Raw genomic sequence first — 15485 nt, 5'->3', positions numbered from 1 at the left:
GCACCAGCGGTTGTTCACCATCAGACACACTCCACCTCCCGTTTCTTCCCGACTCCATTGTTCTGTCCATGCGGTAAACGGAGAAAAACTCGGCCGGTTGTATGGCGTGGTCCGGTACCGCTGGGTTCAGCCATGTCTCGGTGAAGCAGAGGAGGTTGCAGTCCCAAATGTCTCTCTGGAACTTGATCCTTGCCCTGAGGTCATCGAGCTTGTTTTCCAGAGACTGGACGTTGGCTAACAGGACACTTGGTAGGGCGCTGTGTGAGCGTGCCCTCAACCTGTTCCTGACGCCGGCTCGTTTCCTCGTGGACGCCGGTGCGGGCGCGTCCTTTTGTCTTCGTCAGGATCTCGCTCGGCCAACATGGGTCCGGGTTTAAAAACGGCGAAAGTTGGGTGCATTGTACACCAATAGATATAAGAGTGGCTCGATCATATTTAGTGATAGCCATCTTATATAAAGAAAACCGCGCAGACTATCCAAAATACTAATAATTAACAGAAAAACGAAAAGTTTTGCCGGAGCGGTCGTGACGGCAGCCGAACTCAACGGCGCCATCTTGATGGGTGCCACAGTTGCTATAGTTACCACATCTCACAATAAACAGACATGTACTGTATATTTATGACAACAAACAACATAATGAAAGTCAAACCTAACCAACTAAAACATTAACAAACATTACATAAACATTACATAAATTAATGTTTGCTTCGTGTACAGTGGTTACCGAGGAAACTGTTTCATATCTGTTGTTAAAGAGCCTTCTACTGACCAGTGATGAAAAATTTACCCAAGTGTGAAACCCATGTAAACCCATGTTTTGATGCTGCAGAGTTGTAAATGTGATCGGCAAGAAGATAAATGCATTTGACAAATTGAAGCAAGGTTCCAAACCATGTTCTTGGAGGCCCCCAAACGCTTGGACCACCTTGGACTGTTCCTAGTTTCTTGATTGTTTGCCACCTGCCTGTTTAAAGCCTGCACTTGGTGTTGTTTCAGGGTAAACAAAGATGTAGACCAAGGAACATGCCGAACTCAGTAAAATCAGGTTCTGCATAAACATGCACAGCACATTGTGGAGGAAGAATCAAAGTCACGATACGCTTTGCTTTACAAATGAATGCATTTTGCATCTGAGGTGGCTTTAATGCTCATGCATGTTTGCATAGACGGCCTTTATGATGAGACTTTTTGCCACGGACAATTTCACTTTGGCTTATCAAGAGGGCTGACAAAAAAAATAAACAAATGACAGATTTAAGAGGGTGGAGATATGGGATGAAAAGAGAAACATAGGTAGACAGGTAGAGAGATGAGGCAAAGAAAAACATCTCATGAAACCAAAATAAGAGAGCAAAAACAAGTATAGTTGTGTCCTTGTTTGCAGGGTGGAATTACACAAATAATTATCATCTTATTTTGGGTGATCTTCGATGTGGTTGTAGTCCTGCTTAAAAGCAAGATGCTAATGCTTGGATACCTGTTTGCACTTTTTGGTGAGCATCTCTTTTACTAATAAAATTCTATATTTTCTCTGAGAAATATGTCTTAGATGGACAACTGGCAGGTTTAGTCAACCGGGTTTAAAAAAAAAGCTTACCTCGGTGCAACATTTGTTTTAAACGTTTTATGTACCGTATTGAACATTTCAAGAGAAATTTCCACTGAGTGGCGCTAGACACAGGTTCAATATGTGAGCCTTCCACATTTTTATTAAATTGACACAGGTGAGTATTGCTTTGTTTTTATTACTTTGCTTTAGGTACGTATTGCAACGGTTCAGAATTCAAATATATAGGGACCGTTTAACTAATTAACCGGGACTGCTAAAAATTAATGCTCTGTCATGTTAAAAATATACCTACCTATACTACCCTAAACCTAAAAGACAATGTTAACCAATTCAATTCAACGCTGATATAAAACTGCTGTGTCAACTTTCTTTTACTCAGATTTGATATGTTTTGTTGAACCGGAGCTCCGTACTTTAAACAATGTCTATGAAAAGCCATAGATATGAAGCTTAATGTGTGATGCTAACGTTCAAAAGAATCAGTTTTCAAATCTCCCAGCATATTAATATTGTTTTGTTATAACAATAATATGCTTTATTCATTCATCAATTTTACGGCCTCTACCTTAATTTCTTTTGGAAACTGCTAAAAAGTGCACCCAGATACGTTTACGCCAGGAGACCAGGTAGAGTTTGGTCTTGGGTGCTAACCACTTCACAGTGGCTGAAGTAACCGTTAAAACTGAACATGCCGTCACGCTCAGTAGCTAAATGTTTGTAGTGCATGTAGTTTTTATATTAAACTACAGCAGCTCAGTCAACAGATGTCCTATTTTCTAAATCAGTACTGTACATTCATTCCTTGTGTCACATTTGTTTGCTGTTCTTGATTATTTCTATTTCAAATAGGGTTTTAGGCAAATGATTCCTTTGCATAGGTCGTCGGCGAGCCTCCAGCGTATGTTTGGTTTTTATATTGAGCCATATTCAAATTAATTCATAGGTTACCAGGAAGTAAGAATGAACAATACTTCTACATCATTTATTAATCTTAGTTGTGCTAATTGCAGCATTTACTGCTAATTTTATGCATTATTTAAATCACAAGCTGTGTTTTTAACATTCGTTAATGCACTAACATGAACTAACAACGAATAACTAAAATTTGAATGTATCGTTGTTCACGTTAGTTAACACATTAACTAATGTTAACATGACACCTTATTGTAAGTGTTATCAGTTGTTCTGTATAGCCTATGTAACCCTAAGCTGTTTATTTTTGTAACAGGCACCACTGCCATTTGCGCCATGACAAGTAACTTGCAAGGTATTTAAAGTTTCCTTAATCCATAGCCAAAATGATCAGAAAGACATGCTCTCTGAATCTGAATAAACTATAAAGCACATAATAACATGGGCATTTGTAATACTCATTTCTGTTTCTAGATAATATTGCAATCAAGGGAAAGGCCGAACAGTCATCTACAGTTTTCTTCACGGCAAATAATGCCATTGACGATATGGATATTCTATGCACTAACACTGAAACCGAGACGGACCCATGGTGGAGGCTGGATATGCTGAATCTACAAATCATTCAACAAGTGGTCATCACTAACAGGATCGACTGCTGCTTCGATCAAATCAACGGAGCTGAGATTCGCATCGGAAACTCCCTGGAGAACAACGGCAACAACAATACCAGGTGATCACAAATGTGTCTTTATAGATATAAAGGGAGTTATTTACCAGCGGAATGTGTTGCACAATATGATGTCTGGGACATTGTTTAAGCTCATGTTGATGCATGTTAATACTCTCTCTCTAGGTGTGCAGTAATTTCTGATATCCCTGCTGGTGGATCCGCCTCTTACCAGTGCGGGGAATGCAGGGCCGTTACTTGAACGTGGTCATGCCTGGAGATTCTAAACAGCTCACTCTGTGTGAAGTGAGAATCTATGGAACCAGTACGTCTTGACGCCTACAAATGTATAGCAATTTAATGTGGAAACCAATTCATTACGACAACACAGTCCCGCAAGAGCGATTCGAAAGCATGCGCTCAGATACACTGAAAAATGCTAGGTTAAATGTGGACATATGGACAAACCCAGCAGTTGGGTTAACGCTTTAACCCAACCTTCTGATAGTAACCCATCCGTTGGGTCAAAATCTAATTAAATCCAACAATCCATGTTTTACCCATTTTTTGGAGAGTATGATGAAGGAGATTTTAAAAGCACACTTTAATGAATCTGAATAATTAAATAAATCATTGTTATATTAAAAGTCACGATATTGATTGGTTTCTCAAGGTACATTTTATTTATTAAAGCCACAGCAGAGTTCTTGTTTATCTCAATTAAGGGTTAAACATAACTAAGCTTAATGAAACGTTTATTTTTGTTATGTCTATTTGATGCTTTTTACTATTTAACACAATTGTTTATAAAATCTTCTGTCTTGGTACTTTATGCTTGCTTTCATTACATGCTTGAATAACCTGACATGGAGTTTGATCACTTTCCAGATGGCGGGAAGTTAAGTGGTAGTGCCGTTCAGTCATCTATATATAAATACTATGAGGCTCAACGCGCTATTGATGGGATAAGACAAGCCCCAGGACCAGCGTCATTTTGCACCCATACAGGTTTAGATACAAATCCATGGTGGAGGCTGGATCTGTTGGATATTTACTATATTAGCACCGTGATCATCACAAACAGAGCCGACTGCTGTGCAGATCGGCTCAACAAAGTACAGATTCGCATCGGAAACTCCCTGGAAAACAACGGCAACAACAATCCCATGTGAGAAAGTCACTGTGGACAGAACTGCTTCAATGGTGGCGATTTGATGATTTGCCGCCAGTTTAAGAAACTAATTAGTGCAATTGAATTACATAACGGATACAAAATTTATATTTTGAGAATAAATTAAAAATGAAAAGAATAAAAATATGAGCTAAAGTGCTTTATTTCAGTCTAACGAGAGTTCGACTCTGTCTAGATGTGCTGTGACTACTAGCGTCCCCTTAGGAGCTTCCTACAGCTACTCATGCCCTGATATGGAGGGACGTTATGTGAACATCGTTGGTACTGCGAAGAATTATTTAACGCTCTGTGAAGTCGAAGTGTATTCGAAATTTACAGGTAATTCATTGTGCATTTAAAATCAATTAATAAGTGCTAATGCTACTTGAAGACAGACACAATAACAGTTAAAAAAAAAAATCACAGCATTTGATGTTTACCAAAATCTCAATTATCTCACTTGTAAAACTCATTGCATGATTCACGTATGGTCTCTTATTGTGTGCAATTGTATTTTTCAGTGAACTTTGTGAGGATGAACTTTGCCTCCAGTAGTGATTTAGCCGGCCCAGAGAGTGATAAACTCCTCTATCAGGTTTGAAAGAACATACCCACCAATCCATAAACTACAATTAACGAATTCATGAAAGAGCCGCCGATATTTACCTGATCTGCAATTAGACCATCAGAAGTTAAAAGTTGCCGTCTGATCAAGTAAGCTTTGTTCTGACGGAGGAAAAGAGCATTGCAATAAATAGCGCTACCAACCAATTATTATTACTGTAATACATTATTCTCAAGCTATTAATGTTAACATCAGCAATGAGTGACTGAGTATACGATTTGTACATTTAAGTGTTAAAATATGTCTAAATTGTACATTTCCGCTTTAATAAAAACGTAGAAAGTGTACGTTTTGCATTTGTGAATGTTGAGACCAGACTGTATATTGACATACTGTACAGCGTAAAAGAATATTTCAGAAATATTTAATTTTATCGGTTTACAAAGTATAAATATAAAATATCAAGAATCATGTCATTTAGCATGTTATGTATTGTGTTTTACCTGTAGTTGCAGTCTGCTCTGGAAGTAAGAGGGATCACTAACTTCACACTGTCCTGGATTAAACCTCCCCAGAAAGAGGTGGAGAAAGTAGAGAATAAGGGTGAGCACGTTCACACAACCCAACTATTAAAAGACATCATTCGTTTAAGGTACATCATTGTTATTTGCCACATATCCATTTTATTATGCTTCCCACAGATCCGTGCCAAAGGATCCAATAAGCTGGATGCACACAAAGTCTTCAGAGAGAAAAGGTTTCTACACTGAATCTTCAAATAAAGATAATAAATATACTAAATATAACTGCATAGACCTGTCTCTCAACAAACAAACTCTGTATATCACTGGTGTCTGAGAATGTGTAATATATTGTACTTAGACATAGTACGGAATATTTCCATTATACAAATGCAATGTTTTACAAGCTAACAAAGCTACTTTTTCATATCAACCCGATTCTATTCAAAAAGCGCATATGCAGGAGTTTATATTTTGATTTGGTGTGCTGTTCATATGTAAAAATTGACTTTGGCATGCATATATGCAATGGTTAGGGTTAGATGCACATCATATGTACGCAAAAAAAATAAAAAAAAGTCAATTTTTGCATATCAATAACACTTTTTTTTGTTATTTGCTGTACTTTTTATATGCATTTTTCATGTGATCGGGCTTGTCTGCATGATACTTGTACTTCCAGTAAACACAATACCACTTTAAACCATTGTGTATGAAGTTTTCCATCAACAATTCTGAACGAAATTGTTCCAATACGTTATTTTAGATTTAACTGACGTGGTTCCAAAAAAAACAGAAGCATTGCCTGACAAACCGGCAATTTAAAAAGATAATGTTTCATATTACTATACACCGTTTAATAATCTTTAATCACGTATTTTCACTAAAAATAGCAGCGTCTGTGCTTGTGTTGCTCACTGAAGCACTGAAGACACCGGAACGATCACTTTTTATCCTCACCAGACAGCTTACGTTAGCCTGCTTCTTCATGTGTGCTCATATAGGAGTAAGACGCTATTCAAATATTTATTTATTTTATTTCTGTAGATTCACAACGTTTAGCAACGTTGTTGGTTAAAAAATGAACAGGGTGCTGCATTCTCAAGAGCACATTAGAAAAATGTAACAAAATTCTGCATATAGGCTGTTAATTGTATTGGCGTTAAGTTTTTTTTTGTATAAACATTTTTTTTCATAATTTTTTGCATATAGACCTAGCCTATTTATCTATTAGAAGTTCAGAAGGATCCTTAGATCCTCATGCAAATTGTGTGTGATATTTCTTTATGTTTTTTTTTATTCATTTATAAGTTTTTACATAAGTTTAATCATTAGTCATTCATATGAGTTATCATTTTTAATTGATTATTTTATCTTTATATTTTTTAATTGAGTGTTTTATTGTTTATTCATCTTTCATTCATTGTTTTTATATTTTATATTTCCTATTCATTTTTCCTTATGTTCGTTGTAGTTCAATCTCATGTTTGTGGTGTTTCATGAACTCTTTCGTCTGTATGAGTAGAGATAAATAAGAGGAAATGTTTAAGGAAGCCCAAGGTTTACGAGATGTTGCTGTGAAGCAGTTTTCAGAATTTTGAACATTGAGAAATACTCAACGAAGATTATTTAATAAACTCACTAATCAAATCACTTTGTCTCCCTCTTCTGCTCAACTTTTCTCAACATCTTGACTGTCATAAAACTGTTAAACATTTTTTGGTTATCAACAGCTCTGCTGACTAGATGGATCTGGCATCCAGGCTGTTTTATTGATTTCTTTGCTGCACACACAACTTGCGTCGATTAGTTAGGCTCTGGCAACACAAATGTTTTGTTGTTTTTTGTAATTACTGTTTAGCTTCATTTGCCTAAACACTCAGACGCTCTGGTAGGGTTTGCATGTCCTTATGAACTCATCTGTGCAAATTTTTTTCATGGGAAGCTAAAGGGTTTACATAGAAAAGTTGGTTACACATATTTTGTAATTTCTCTCCCACTGACTTTTAAAAGCCCTTTCTCGTCTACCATCCACCACAAGGCTAATGTAGCCATTGACGACAACAATTTTCGAACCAAAACTGATAAAACCCATGGTGGAGGCCGGATATGCTGGATCTACAAATCATTGTCGTTTTGAGACAGACATCAGAAACTCCATGGAGAATGATGGCAACATTTAAAATGTTTCTGTGAGAGTAAAACTTGAACATGCGGCATGTGAACATTATGTAAATGGAAACACTTACTCCTAGGGTTGGATATCATTCAGGTTTTTTTTCAATTCCAGTGCCACATTGATTCTTTTAAAATGACTCGGGTGCCTAAACATCGTCTGAACGACATTCTGACTCGATTCAGCACCATGTTTCAGTACCCAACACTACTTGCTCCTGTTTATTACTTAAATTCATGTGAAGTGTAGCTTCAAATGATCTCTCTAGATGTGCAGTAGTTTCTGATATTCTGATATCCCATGCCATGGAATGCCAAGCCTTGGGACTCTTTAAAAACTTTACTTTCTGAAACCTAATGGAGCACTATACTCTCCTGGTCAAAAGCCATAGCTCATTTATTTAATAAAAACTACAGACAACATTGTATAACATTATTACACTATATATATATATATATATATATATATATATATATATATATATATATATATATATATATATATATATATATAAAAAATGCTTCTTCTGTTTGGCATGGCCCTTCTTATATGGCCGCCAAACAGGAAGTTACCAGCGAGGAAGCAGAGGGAGCAAAGTCAGTCAGAGCAGAGGTGAGAGCTCCCTCTACTGGCCTGGTGTTACACTCTCAATATAAACAGCCATATAACATTTTGAGGTCTGTTCTATTTGTCTTTATAAGTTAGGGACATAGGTGTGTTTTTTGACAGCAATCTTTCCCTTGAAAACCATGTTTCTAGCATCTGTAAAACTGTGTTTTTCCATCTTAAAAATATATCTAAATTACGACCTATGCTCTCAACCTCTAATGCAGAAATATTAGTTCATGCGTTTATGACCTCGAGGTTAGATTATTGTAATGCTTTATTGGGTGGTTGTTCTGCACGCTTAATAAACAAACTTCAGCTAGTCCAAAACGCAGCAGCCAGAGTCCTTACTAGAACTAGGAAGTATGATCATATTAGCCCGGTTCTGTCAACACTGCACTGGCTCCCTATCAAACATCAGATAGATTTTAAAATCTTATTAATTACCTATAAAGCCCTGAATGGTTTAGCTCCTCAATACTTGAGCAAGCTCTTATCACATTATAGTCCTGCACGTCCGCTGCGTTCTCAAAACTCTGGCTTGATAATACCTAGAATATCAAAATCAACTGCGGGCGGCAGATACCTTTCCTATCTATCACCTAAACTCTGGAACAATCTCCCTAACTCTGTTTGGGTGGCAGACACACTCTGTCAGATCAAATCTCGATCTCTTTTACAGTTCCAGAGTCCTTTATGCTAGCGGTCCCCAACACTGAACATTTTGCATCTCTCCTTTGTCTAACACACCCATATCAAGTCTTGGAGTCTCTACTAATGAGCTGATTATCTGAATCAGGCGTGTTTGATTAAGGAGACACGGAAAACATGCAGCGTTTGCCTCATCCTCAGGATTACATACAAATGTTTTCATCACTAACTCCAAACTCTACAGCTAAAATATTTCCTGTTGTGGCTCAGATTTGGATAGATAGTTGAAATTAAATTGTTAATTTATGTTTTATTTTCTATACTTTTTTGTTTAATTTTCTACACTACATTTGGCTCACTCAGTTTTATGTAAGCCCACCCATTTAAACATTTCTGGCTTCACCCCTGGATTTAATTAAAATATTTTTCTTTATTCAATATTTGCATAAAATGAAGTTGGTCACATCACATGTGACAGTTAATCATGGTTTCAGAGCAATAAGCCTTGGGCTCCACCCAGAGGGTGGTGCACTTATACAGTATGATTCACAATCCTCCATGTGACACAATTCACCCTGACCTACTGTACATGGCGGAGCTGATTCGATGGACCATTTCAAAACACAATAAGTATTAAGTTAATATTTTACATGCTATCTATCTGTTATTATGTTAGCACTTGTTAGTGTAATGATATAAAATGGATTAGTGTATTCACAGCAACTTTTACATTAAAAGGACATGCTATTTCAAATATTTGGCAAAATTTAGTATACTATGTTGATCTTGTCCTAAAAATTGCTTTGTCTGAATTCATGCTATAGTATAACGTCTTCATATATACACTTTTATTCCCTGTGCATTTTTTGGCAATGACGTTTATTATATGCATTTGTGTCGTTCTCTCTCAGAAATGAAGTGGCTCAACAAGTACCTGTTTCTCTTACTGGGTAAAGCCAAGTTTTCCATAGATCTGTGTGTGCTACAGTAGTGTGAATCTATCAATATATCTGTGAAACACGGTGTAACCTGTCTTTCTTTCTACAGCGATTTTCATAGTCCAGGAAGAAGCAGCTGAAAAAAGTAAAAGTGCGATTAAAAATGCTCCTGTTACTGTAAAGCCAAATGCCTAGATGTGTATTTCCGTAGACATGTAATGTAATAGCAATTGTTTTGTATGCCAGTGGTTTACTGTAAATCATATATTTCTGATATTTCTGCAGGGGGTGCAACAGTTCTTGATCCATCAGGGGGTAAGAAACCATTCAAATGAATCATTTATTTGTCATACAGTGTATATATTAATTACGTATGATTCAATTATCAAATTGTAGCAGCTGTTTTGTGTGTACTAATGGTTTACTGATATTTCTACAGGGAAGCTGTCAGGTGGTAAAAACCATTAACCTACAGTGTATATATTAATTATGTATAATTTAATGATTAAATTGTTTTGTGTGTACCAATGGTTTATTGTAAAACAGCCTATTTATTTCTAAAGTTTCTACAGGGACCGAAACAGTTCAAAAAGTGACAATTGGTAAGAGACCAGAAAAACCAACCATTTAATGGTAACACTTTATTTTGATGGAACCTAATGAATATTCTGTTGACTATAAGTGACTTTGCACCTACATGTCAACTACGATGCTTTTTCTACAGAGCCTTTTACAGAAGAGGCGACCGAAGAAGGTAAGAGTCTGTTAAAATGTATCGTATTATTATGTTTGTTTCCTCTGGCAACCATTAGCGTGTAACATTTCTGACATTCTCAAAATAGTGTTTAGCTTTATTTGCCTAAGCAGCCAGGCATTTTGCATGTTCTAATCATGAAAAAGAAAAATTGCGCTCATGTGTATGCAAAATGCTGTTTTTCATGGATCAAAATTCAAAGTTCAAGAAGGTCGCGAGGTCATTGATTGCTGTCAGTGCTTCCATTTAGAGTTACATTTAAAGAAATACAATAAATAAAGCACAGAACTGGCGGGTCTAACTGGACTGTATTCCTGACGCATCCTTCAAAAGATTTCATACATAAATCCACCATTGTTTTTTTTTTAATGACTTTTGAAGAAATAATGTTTGTTTCTCAAAAATCATGATTTACTCTGCTAGTATCTAGTATATTAATGCTTCAGTCCCCAAACGCTTGATGCTATAATATGTCAACATTTATTTATTTTTTTTCATTAAACACATTTTTAGGCAACGTTGCGGTAGGAAGGAGTGCTATACAGTCACCACGCATGCCGGCTGGGAAGCTGGAAAAGCCGTAGATGGCATCAAAAACAACTGGTCAAAGTGTTCCTCAACCGGTTCCGGGATTAACCCGTTCTGGAGGCTGGATCTGCTGAACATCTACAGAGTTCACAGGGTGGTCATCACTAACCGAATAGACTGCTGTGCAGAACACATAAACGGAGCAGAGATTCGCGTCGGAAACTCGTTGGAGAATAACGGCACCAATAACCCCATGTGAGAACACTTTTAATGCGTCATTTTAAAGTTTGTTAAGTGAAATTGTGCCTTTCGCCTCACAAACCATTTCTCGTTCTCTCTCTCACATTTCTAGTATTTTCCTCAGAACTGCACGAGCAAACAAATAGTCAAAATTACGAATGCTACTTCTAGGAATGCTACTAATTTGTGAGAATTGTTAAACTCTAAATTAAGTAGAAGAAATGTCAATATACCGTATATATAGTGGCTAAAATAAGTATTGAATGTGTTTTTTTTCTGGCAAATACAAATACATTGATACATTTTGCTGACAAAATAAATAAGTCAAAAAAGTATTGAAAACATACAAGGGGCAAAAATCCACAGGAAGCTTTGTCAGTGGAAATAAACATAAGCACGATGGAAGATGAAACACAGTCAAGGAAACTTTCAGTTGGTTTAGAGAAAGGAAATAAAGCTGCTTTAATGGCCCAGACACTCACCTGACTTGAATCCAATAGAAAATAAGAAAGATCTGAGTTCACAGAAGAGGACCAAAGAACCTTCAAGATCTGAGGAACGGGCCAAAACCACACCTAAGCAATGCATCTTGAAGCCATCATTACAGACTTTTATGCAAAGTATTGCAATACTTTTTCCCTATGCCATTCCATTTTATCACTATAACTTAATTTCTCAACTTATTTGTGTGTATTACTTCAGTTGTTATCAACAAGAACTGGTGAAAATGTCATGTCGACGGCATCTTTAGACATGCATTTACTGTGAAAAAAGGTGATGCGTTCAATACTAAAATCCACTTTTAACGTTATATCTCTCTATTTTCTAAAATGTATCAAGTTATAGTTCACTTGAAGCAGAGTAAAGTGCACTCAGATGATCTTAAGGTTGTATTCAGACGTGTCTTGTTTGGTTTGAGTGAATCTCCCTCTTCGGTGTGAATACAGTTCACAGAACAAGGTTGAATGGATGGGTTTGCGGTCTGAAAGTGAACTGCACCAAACAATAAAAACAACACCGATTGGTCCAGTCCAAAGCAAGCGAACCAGCAGACTCTCCTGGAGTGAATACACCTCTAGATCAAGTACTGAAGAATGATTTTTACTATGTTAAGAACATCGTTCTCCCTCTTCCTCTCGTCAGATGTGCGGTCATTTCCAGGCTGGCAGCCGGTGTGTCCTGCACATACTCATGCGACGGACTGGTGGGGCGTTACGTGAATCTGGTGATCCCTGGAACGAAGAAGGTCCTTTCTTTGTGTGAGGTGGAGGTCTTCGGGACAGGTACTGCAAGTATAACCCTCCAGCTACAATGCACAGTGAACAGGCTCAATTTAAACCATATAAAGGAGGAATTTAGTGAAATGTGTGAAAAACTAATTTTAAAAAATGTCCTATTCTCATGTTTTGCATGCACCACCAGGCTCGATTTGCTCATATGGTACAGTGATGATATTCAGAGGCCCAAACTGAGCAAAATTAAGCAGATATGGTGAAGCTGATAGTAAAGCAGTGAGATCTTTATTACAGTATAGCAGATTAATTTAATAAAATGATATAAACATCACTCATCACTTTATATCTCCCTATGTATTAGTAAACACATACAAATGCAAAGCCAAGCTGCTTCGGTCCAGTGAATGTTTACTAAGAATACAAAGTTCTTCTTATTATTATTATGTTTTTTATACAAATCAGTAAAGATTTGAATGTGTGCAATTATACTAAAAGGACATTTAGTTAATAATAAAAAATTATATCAATTAGAGACAGAATGCAGTATATTGAGAATAATCGTGTTGATCATTTATAAACTCATTCATTTATCTATTATGACACTTCATAAGCAAAATCAAACAACTTACAGTTACTTTTATACCAAAAAATAAAAAATAGAAATGGTTAGTGGTAAACAAAATCCTGTTGAAAGGGGTTAAAAGAAGCATCACAGTCCTGCACATTCAAAGCATCACTACATTCACGTGAAAGGGTTTCTTAAGTCCCCGAAATAGCTAAAGCATAAAAGCGCTTTCTGGAGGCTGATCCGTGAGTGCTGCGGTCGCTCTTTTCTGATTCACGTATGTCTGTGTGGACACGCACATGCTTATTTGCCTAACGATGTGTTTTAGAGTTCATGTTAAGCAGAACAATCATTAAGGTAAAGCTTCTCTCCGACGCTACTCTGACTGACCCTGCGATGAGAGACAAACTACTAGAAGAGGTGAGAGCGAGATGAGTTTTTCTCACAATATGTCCCTAAATCACATCAAATGTTGACAATTTGACAGTCACTGTAAAAAAAGAAAAGTTGACTTAACTTAAAATTTCAAGGCAACTAAGTCACTGAGTAAAGTCTCATCTAACACACTTTATTATCTTTAATGCACATGTCATTTTTTTTCCTATTATTCTCTGAAAATGTTCATATAGAAACGACAAGCATTAACAGATAAGTTCGTCTAATAAATAAAACTAACCTCGAGAACGACGACAACAAACGAACGTTAAAAAGAGTGCTTTACATCACAGTGCAAACAATAACGATCAAATAACAACCATAAAAAAACAAAAATAAAAACAGCAAAACGATAATCATAAAGGTTCATGCTGCAATGCATGCTGGGAATCCACAAAGCCTTAACATTTCAACAATAATCATTTTTTTGTTCAGCCAACTGTGTTTGACCAGTTTCGCATTTTTGTACGTGGTCCGTATTTGGCATTTCAAAAAGTTTCTTGTTAAATCATACCACGATAATATTTCTTGTGCGAACCACTTTATGTTGGGTTTTTATTATTATTGAATAGAAATGATACTGTAGGAAAAGCACATTTGCTGCAATCTAGACAACGAAAAGCCTCTCATCAGTAATGGTTCCCCTCAGCTGAAAGCAGGTTTGAAGATCCCTGACGTGAATCTGAGCTGGATTCGGCCTCCGGAGGAAACCATCACCGAGGACGCAGGTATATTAACTGAAGAAAGCCCACAAAGACATCATTATGTTGTACATTGTGTTACAGGGACAGCTCTGTAATGAGTCCACTACTTATTTACAGGTCCCTGAGGGTCTTTTGGAAAAAAAGGGGACTCTTTTTGAGCAAATATTTTTCACGCAGCCATCAGTTTGTGTGATTATATATATATATATATATATATATATATATATATATATATATATATATATATATATATATATATATATATATTGATTTTTTAATTTACCTAATGGTTCATATATGATTTGCATTGGTGAAGTCGTACTTAATTAGCCTAGATGCTCTTCAGATTCAAAAATGTTGATAAAAATGTAACATTTACTGAAACATATGAAGATTCATACAACTGTACTGTAATATTATAGCAAGTTTTCAGTTACACTAAGGACGTTTTGCTTTACGTTTAATGTTTGGAAAATATATTACCGGAGTAGATTACCTGCTGAGTTTAATCCAAAATTTATTATATCAGATTTGTATTTATTTTTTTTTTTTGTCCATATAAGACATGCATATGGCATGGCTGTTTTTACAGTCTGATGTTGATTTGGGAAATTGAATGACAATATTCTAAAAATCCAACTAAACTGTAAAAAAAAGGGGTGGATATGGTTTTTATGAAGTCCTGGACTATTTACAAAATAATGTTTATGAATAGCGTGATGTTTAATCTTACGGCTGGTTGATTAAAAACATACGATCAACTGTTAGTTATTGCTCTGCTGAAATGTGTAACTGTGATATGATGTTATTTTGATTTTTGCTTCATAACTTTCGTAGAGAATTCTTTATATGCTCTCTTAATAATCAGCCACCGCAGTGTGACGCTATCAGACTAATCTGTACAGCTTGTGCTCGACCTGAAGCACCTTTACTGGGAGATGGTTATTAACTTCAGCTTGCACATGTATGAAGAATAGACTGTAAAAGTAAATAAAAATAGGAGTCATGATATTTAGCAATTCTGACAAGATATTAAAAATTAATCTGACCACAAAGTCAGAGTGTCTGGGTCCCAAAACACACGTTCGATCAGCTGTCTTGTACTGAGAGAGTGAAGAGATCGAATCGAGGGCACAGGACGGATATTAGAAGATCAATACAGAGAGATGGCCGGAGCGGACCAGCGATGGAGAGAACCGAGGTCGTTATCCACGCTGGCTCTTGTTTGGATATGCTAAAA

The 15485-nt window shown here is 36.4% G+C and overlaps 2 protein-coding genes across 2 annotated transcripts; both read left to right on the top strand.

The window, feature by feature from the left end:
• The first annotated feature begins 2997 nt into the window (after positions 1-2997).
• LOC122349038 (fucolectin-1-like) lies at positions 2998-3479 on the top strand. The gene is made up of 2 exons (XM_043244962.1): positions 2998-3219; positions 3343-3479. The coding sequence occupies exons 1-2, from the start codon at positions 3035-3037 to the stop codon at positions 3416-3418; spliced, it is 261 nt and encodes an 86-aa protein (XP_043100897.1). The 5' UTR covers positions 2998-3034; the 3' UTR covers positions 3419-3479.
• Positions 3480-4022: 543 nt separating this feature from the next.
• LOC122349353 lies at positions 4023-14340 on the top strand. The gene is made up of 8 exons (XM_043245364.1): positions 4023-4324; positions 4524-4666; positions 4849-4922; positions 5402-5544; positions 11052-11321; positions 12450-12589; positions 14153-14269; positions 14327-14340. The coding sequence occupies exons 1-8, from the start codon at positions 4023-4025 to the stop codon at positions 14338-14340; spliced, it is 1203 nt and encodes a 400-aa protein (XP_043101299.1).
• The last annotated feature ends 1145 nt before the right edge of the window (positions 14341-15485 follow it).

The sequence above is a fragment of the Puntigrus tetrazona genome, chromosome 7, assembly GCF_018831695.1.
Source record: "Puntigrus tetrazona isolate hp1 chromosome 7, ASM1883169v1, whole genome shotgun sequence".
NCBI classification, from domain to species: Eukaryota; Metazoa; Chordata; class Actinopteri; order Cypriniformes; family Cyprinidae; genus Puntigrus; species Puntigrus tetrazona.
Note: the sequence above shows the minus strand (reverse complement) of the source record. Positions and strands in the feature narration are given on the sequence as shown.

Bases quoted from the DNA above. Each gene is read 5' to 3' on its own strand.
- LOC122349038 (XM_043244962.1), top strand. From the start codon at position 3,035: ATGGATATTCTATGCACTAACACTGAAACCGAGACGGACCCATGGTGG. The intron at 3,220-3,342 runs GTGATCACAAAT...CTCTCTCTCTAG, and splicing joins AACGGCAACAACAATACCAG to GTGTGCAGTAATTTCTGATA.
- LOC122349353 (XM_043245364.1), top strand. From the start codon at position 4,023: ATGGAGTTTGATCACTTTCCAGATGGCGGGAAGTTAAGTGGTAGTGCC. The intron at 4,923-5,401 runs GTTTGAAAGAAC...TTTTACCTGTAG, and splicing joins GTGATAAACTCCTCTATCAG to TTGCAGTCTGCTCTGGAAGT. The intron at 11,322-12,449 runs GTGAGAACACTT...TCCTCTCGTCAG, and splicing joins AACGGCACCAATAACCCCAT to ATGTGCGGTCATTTCCAGGC.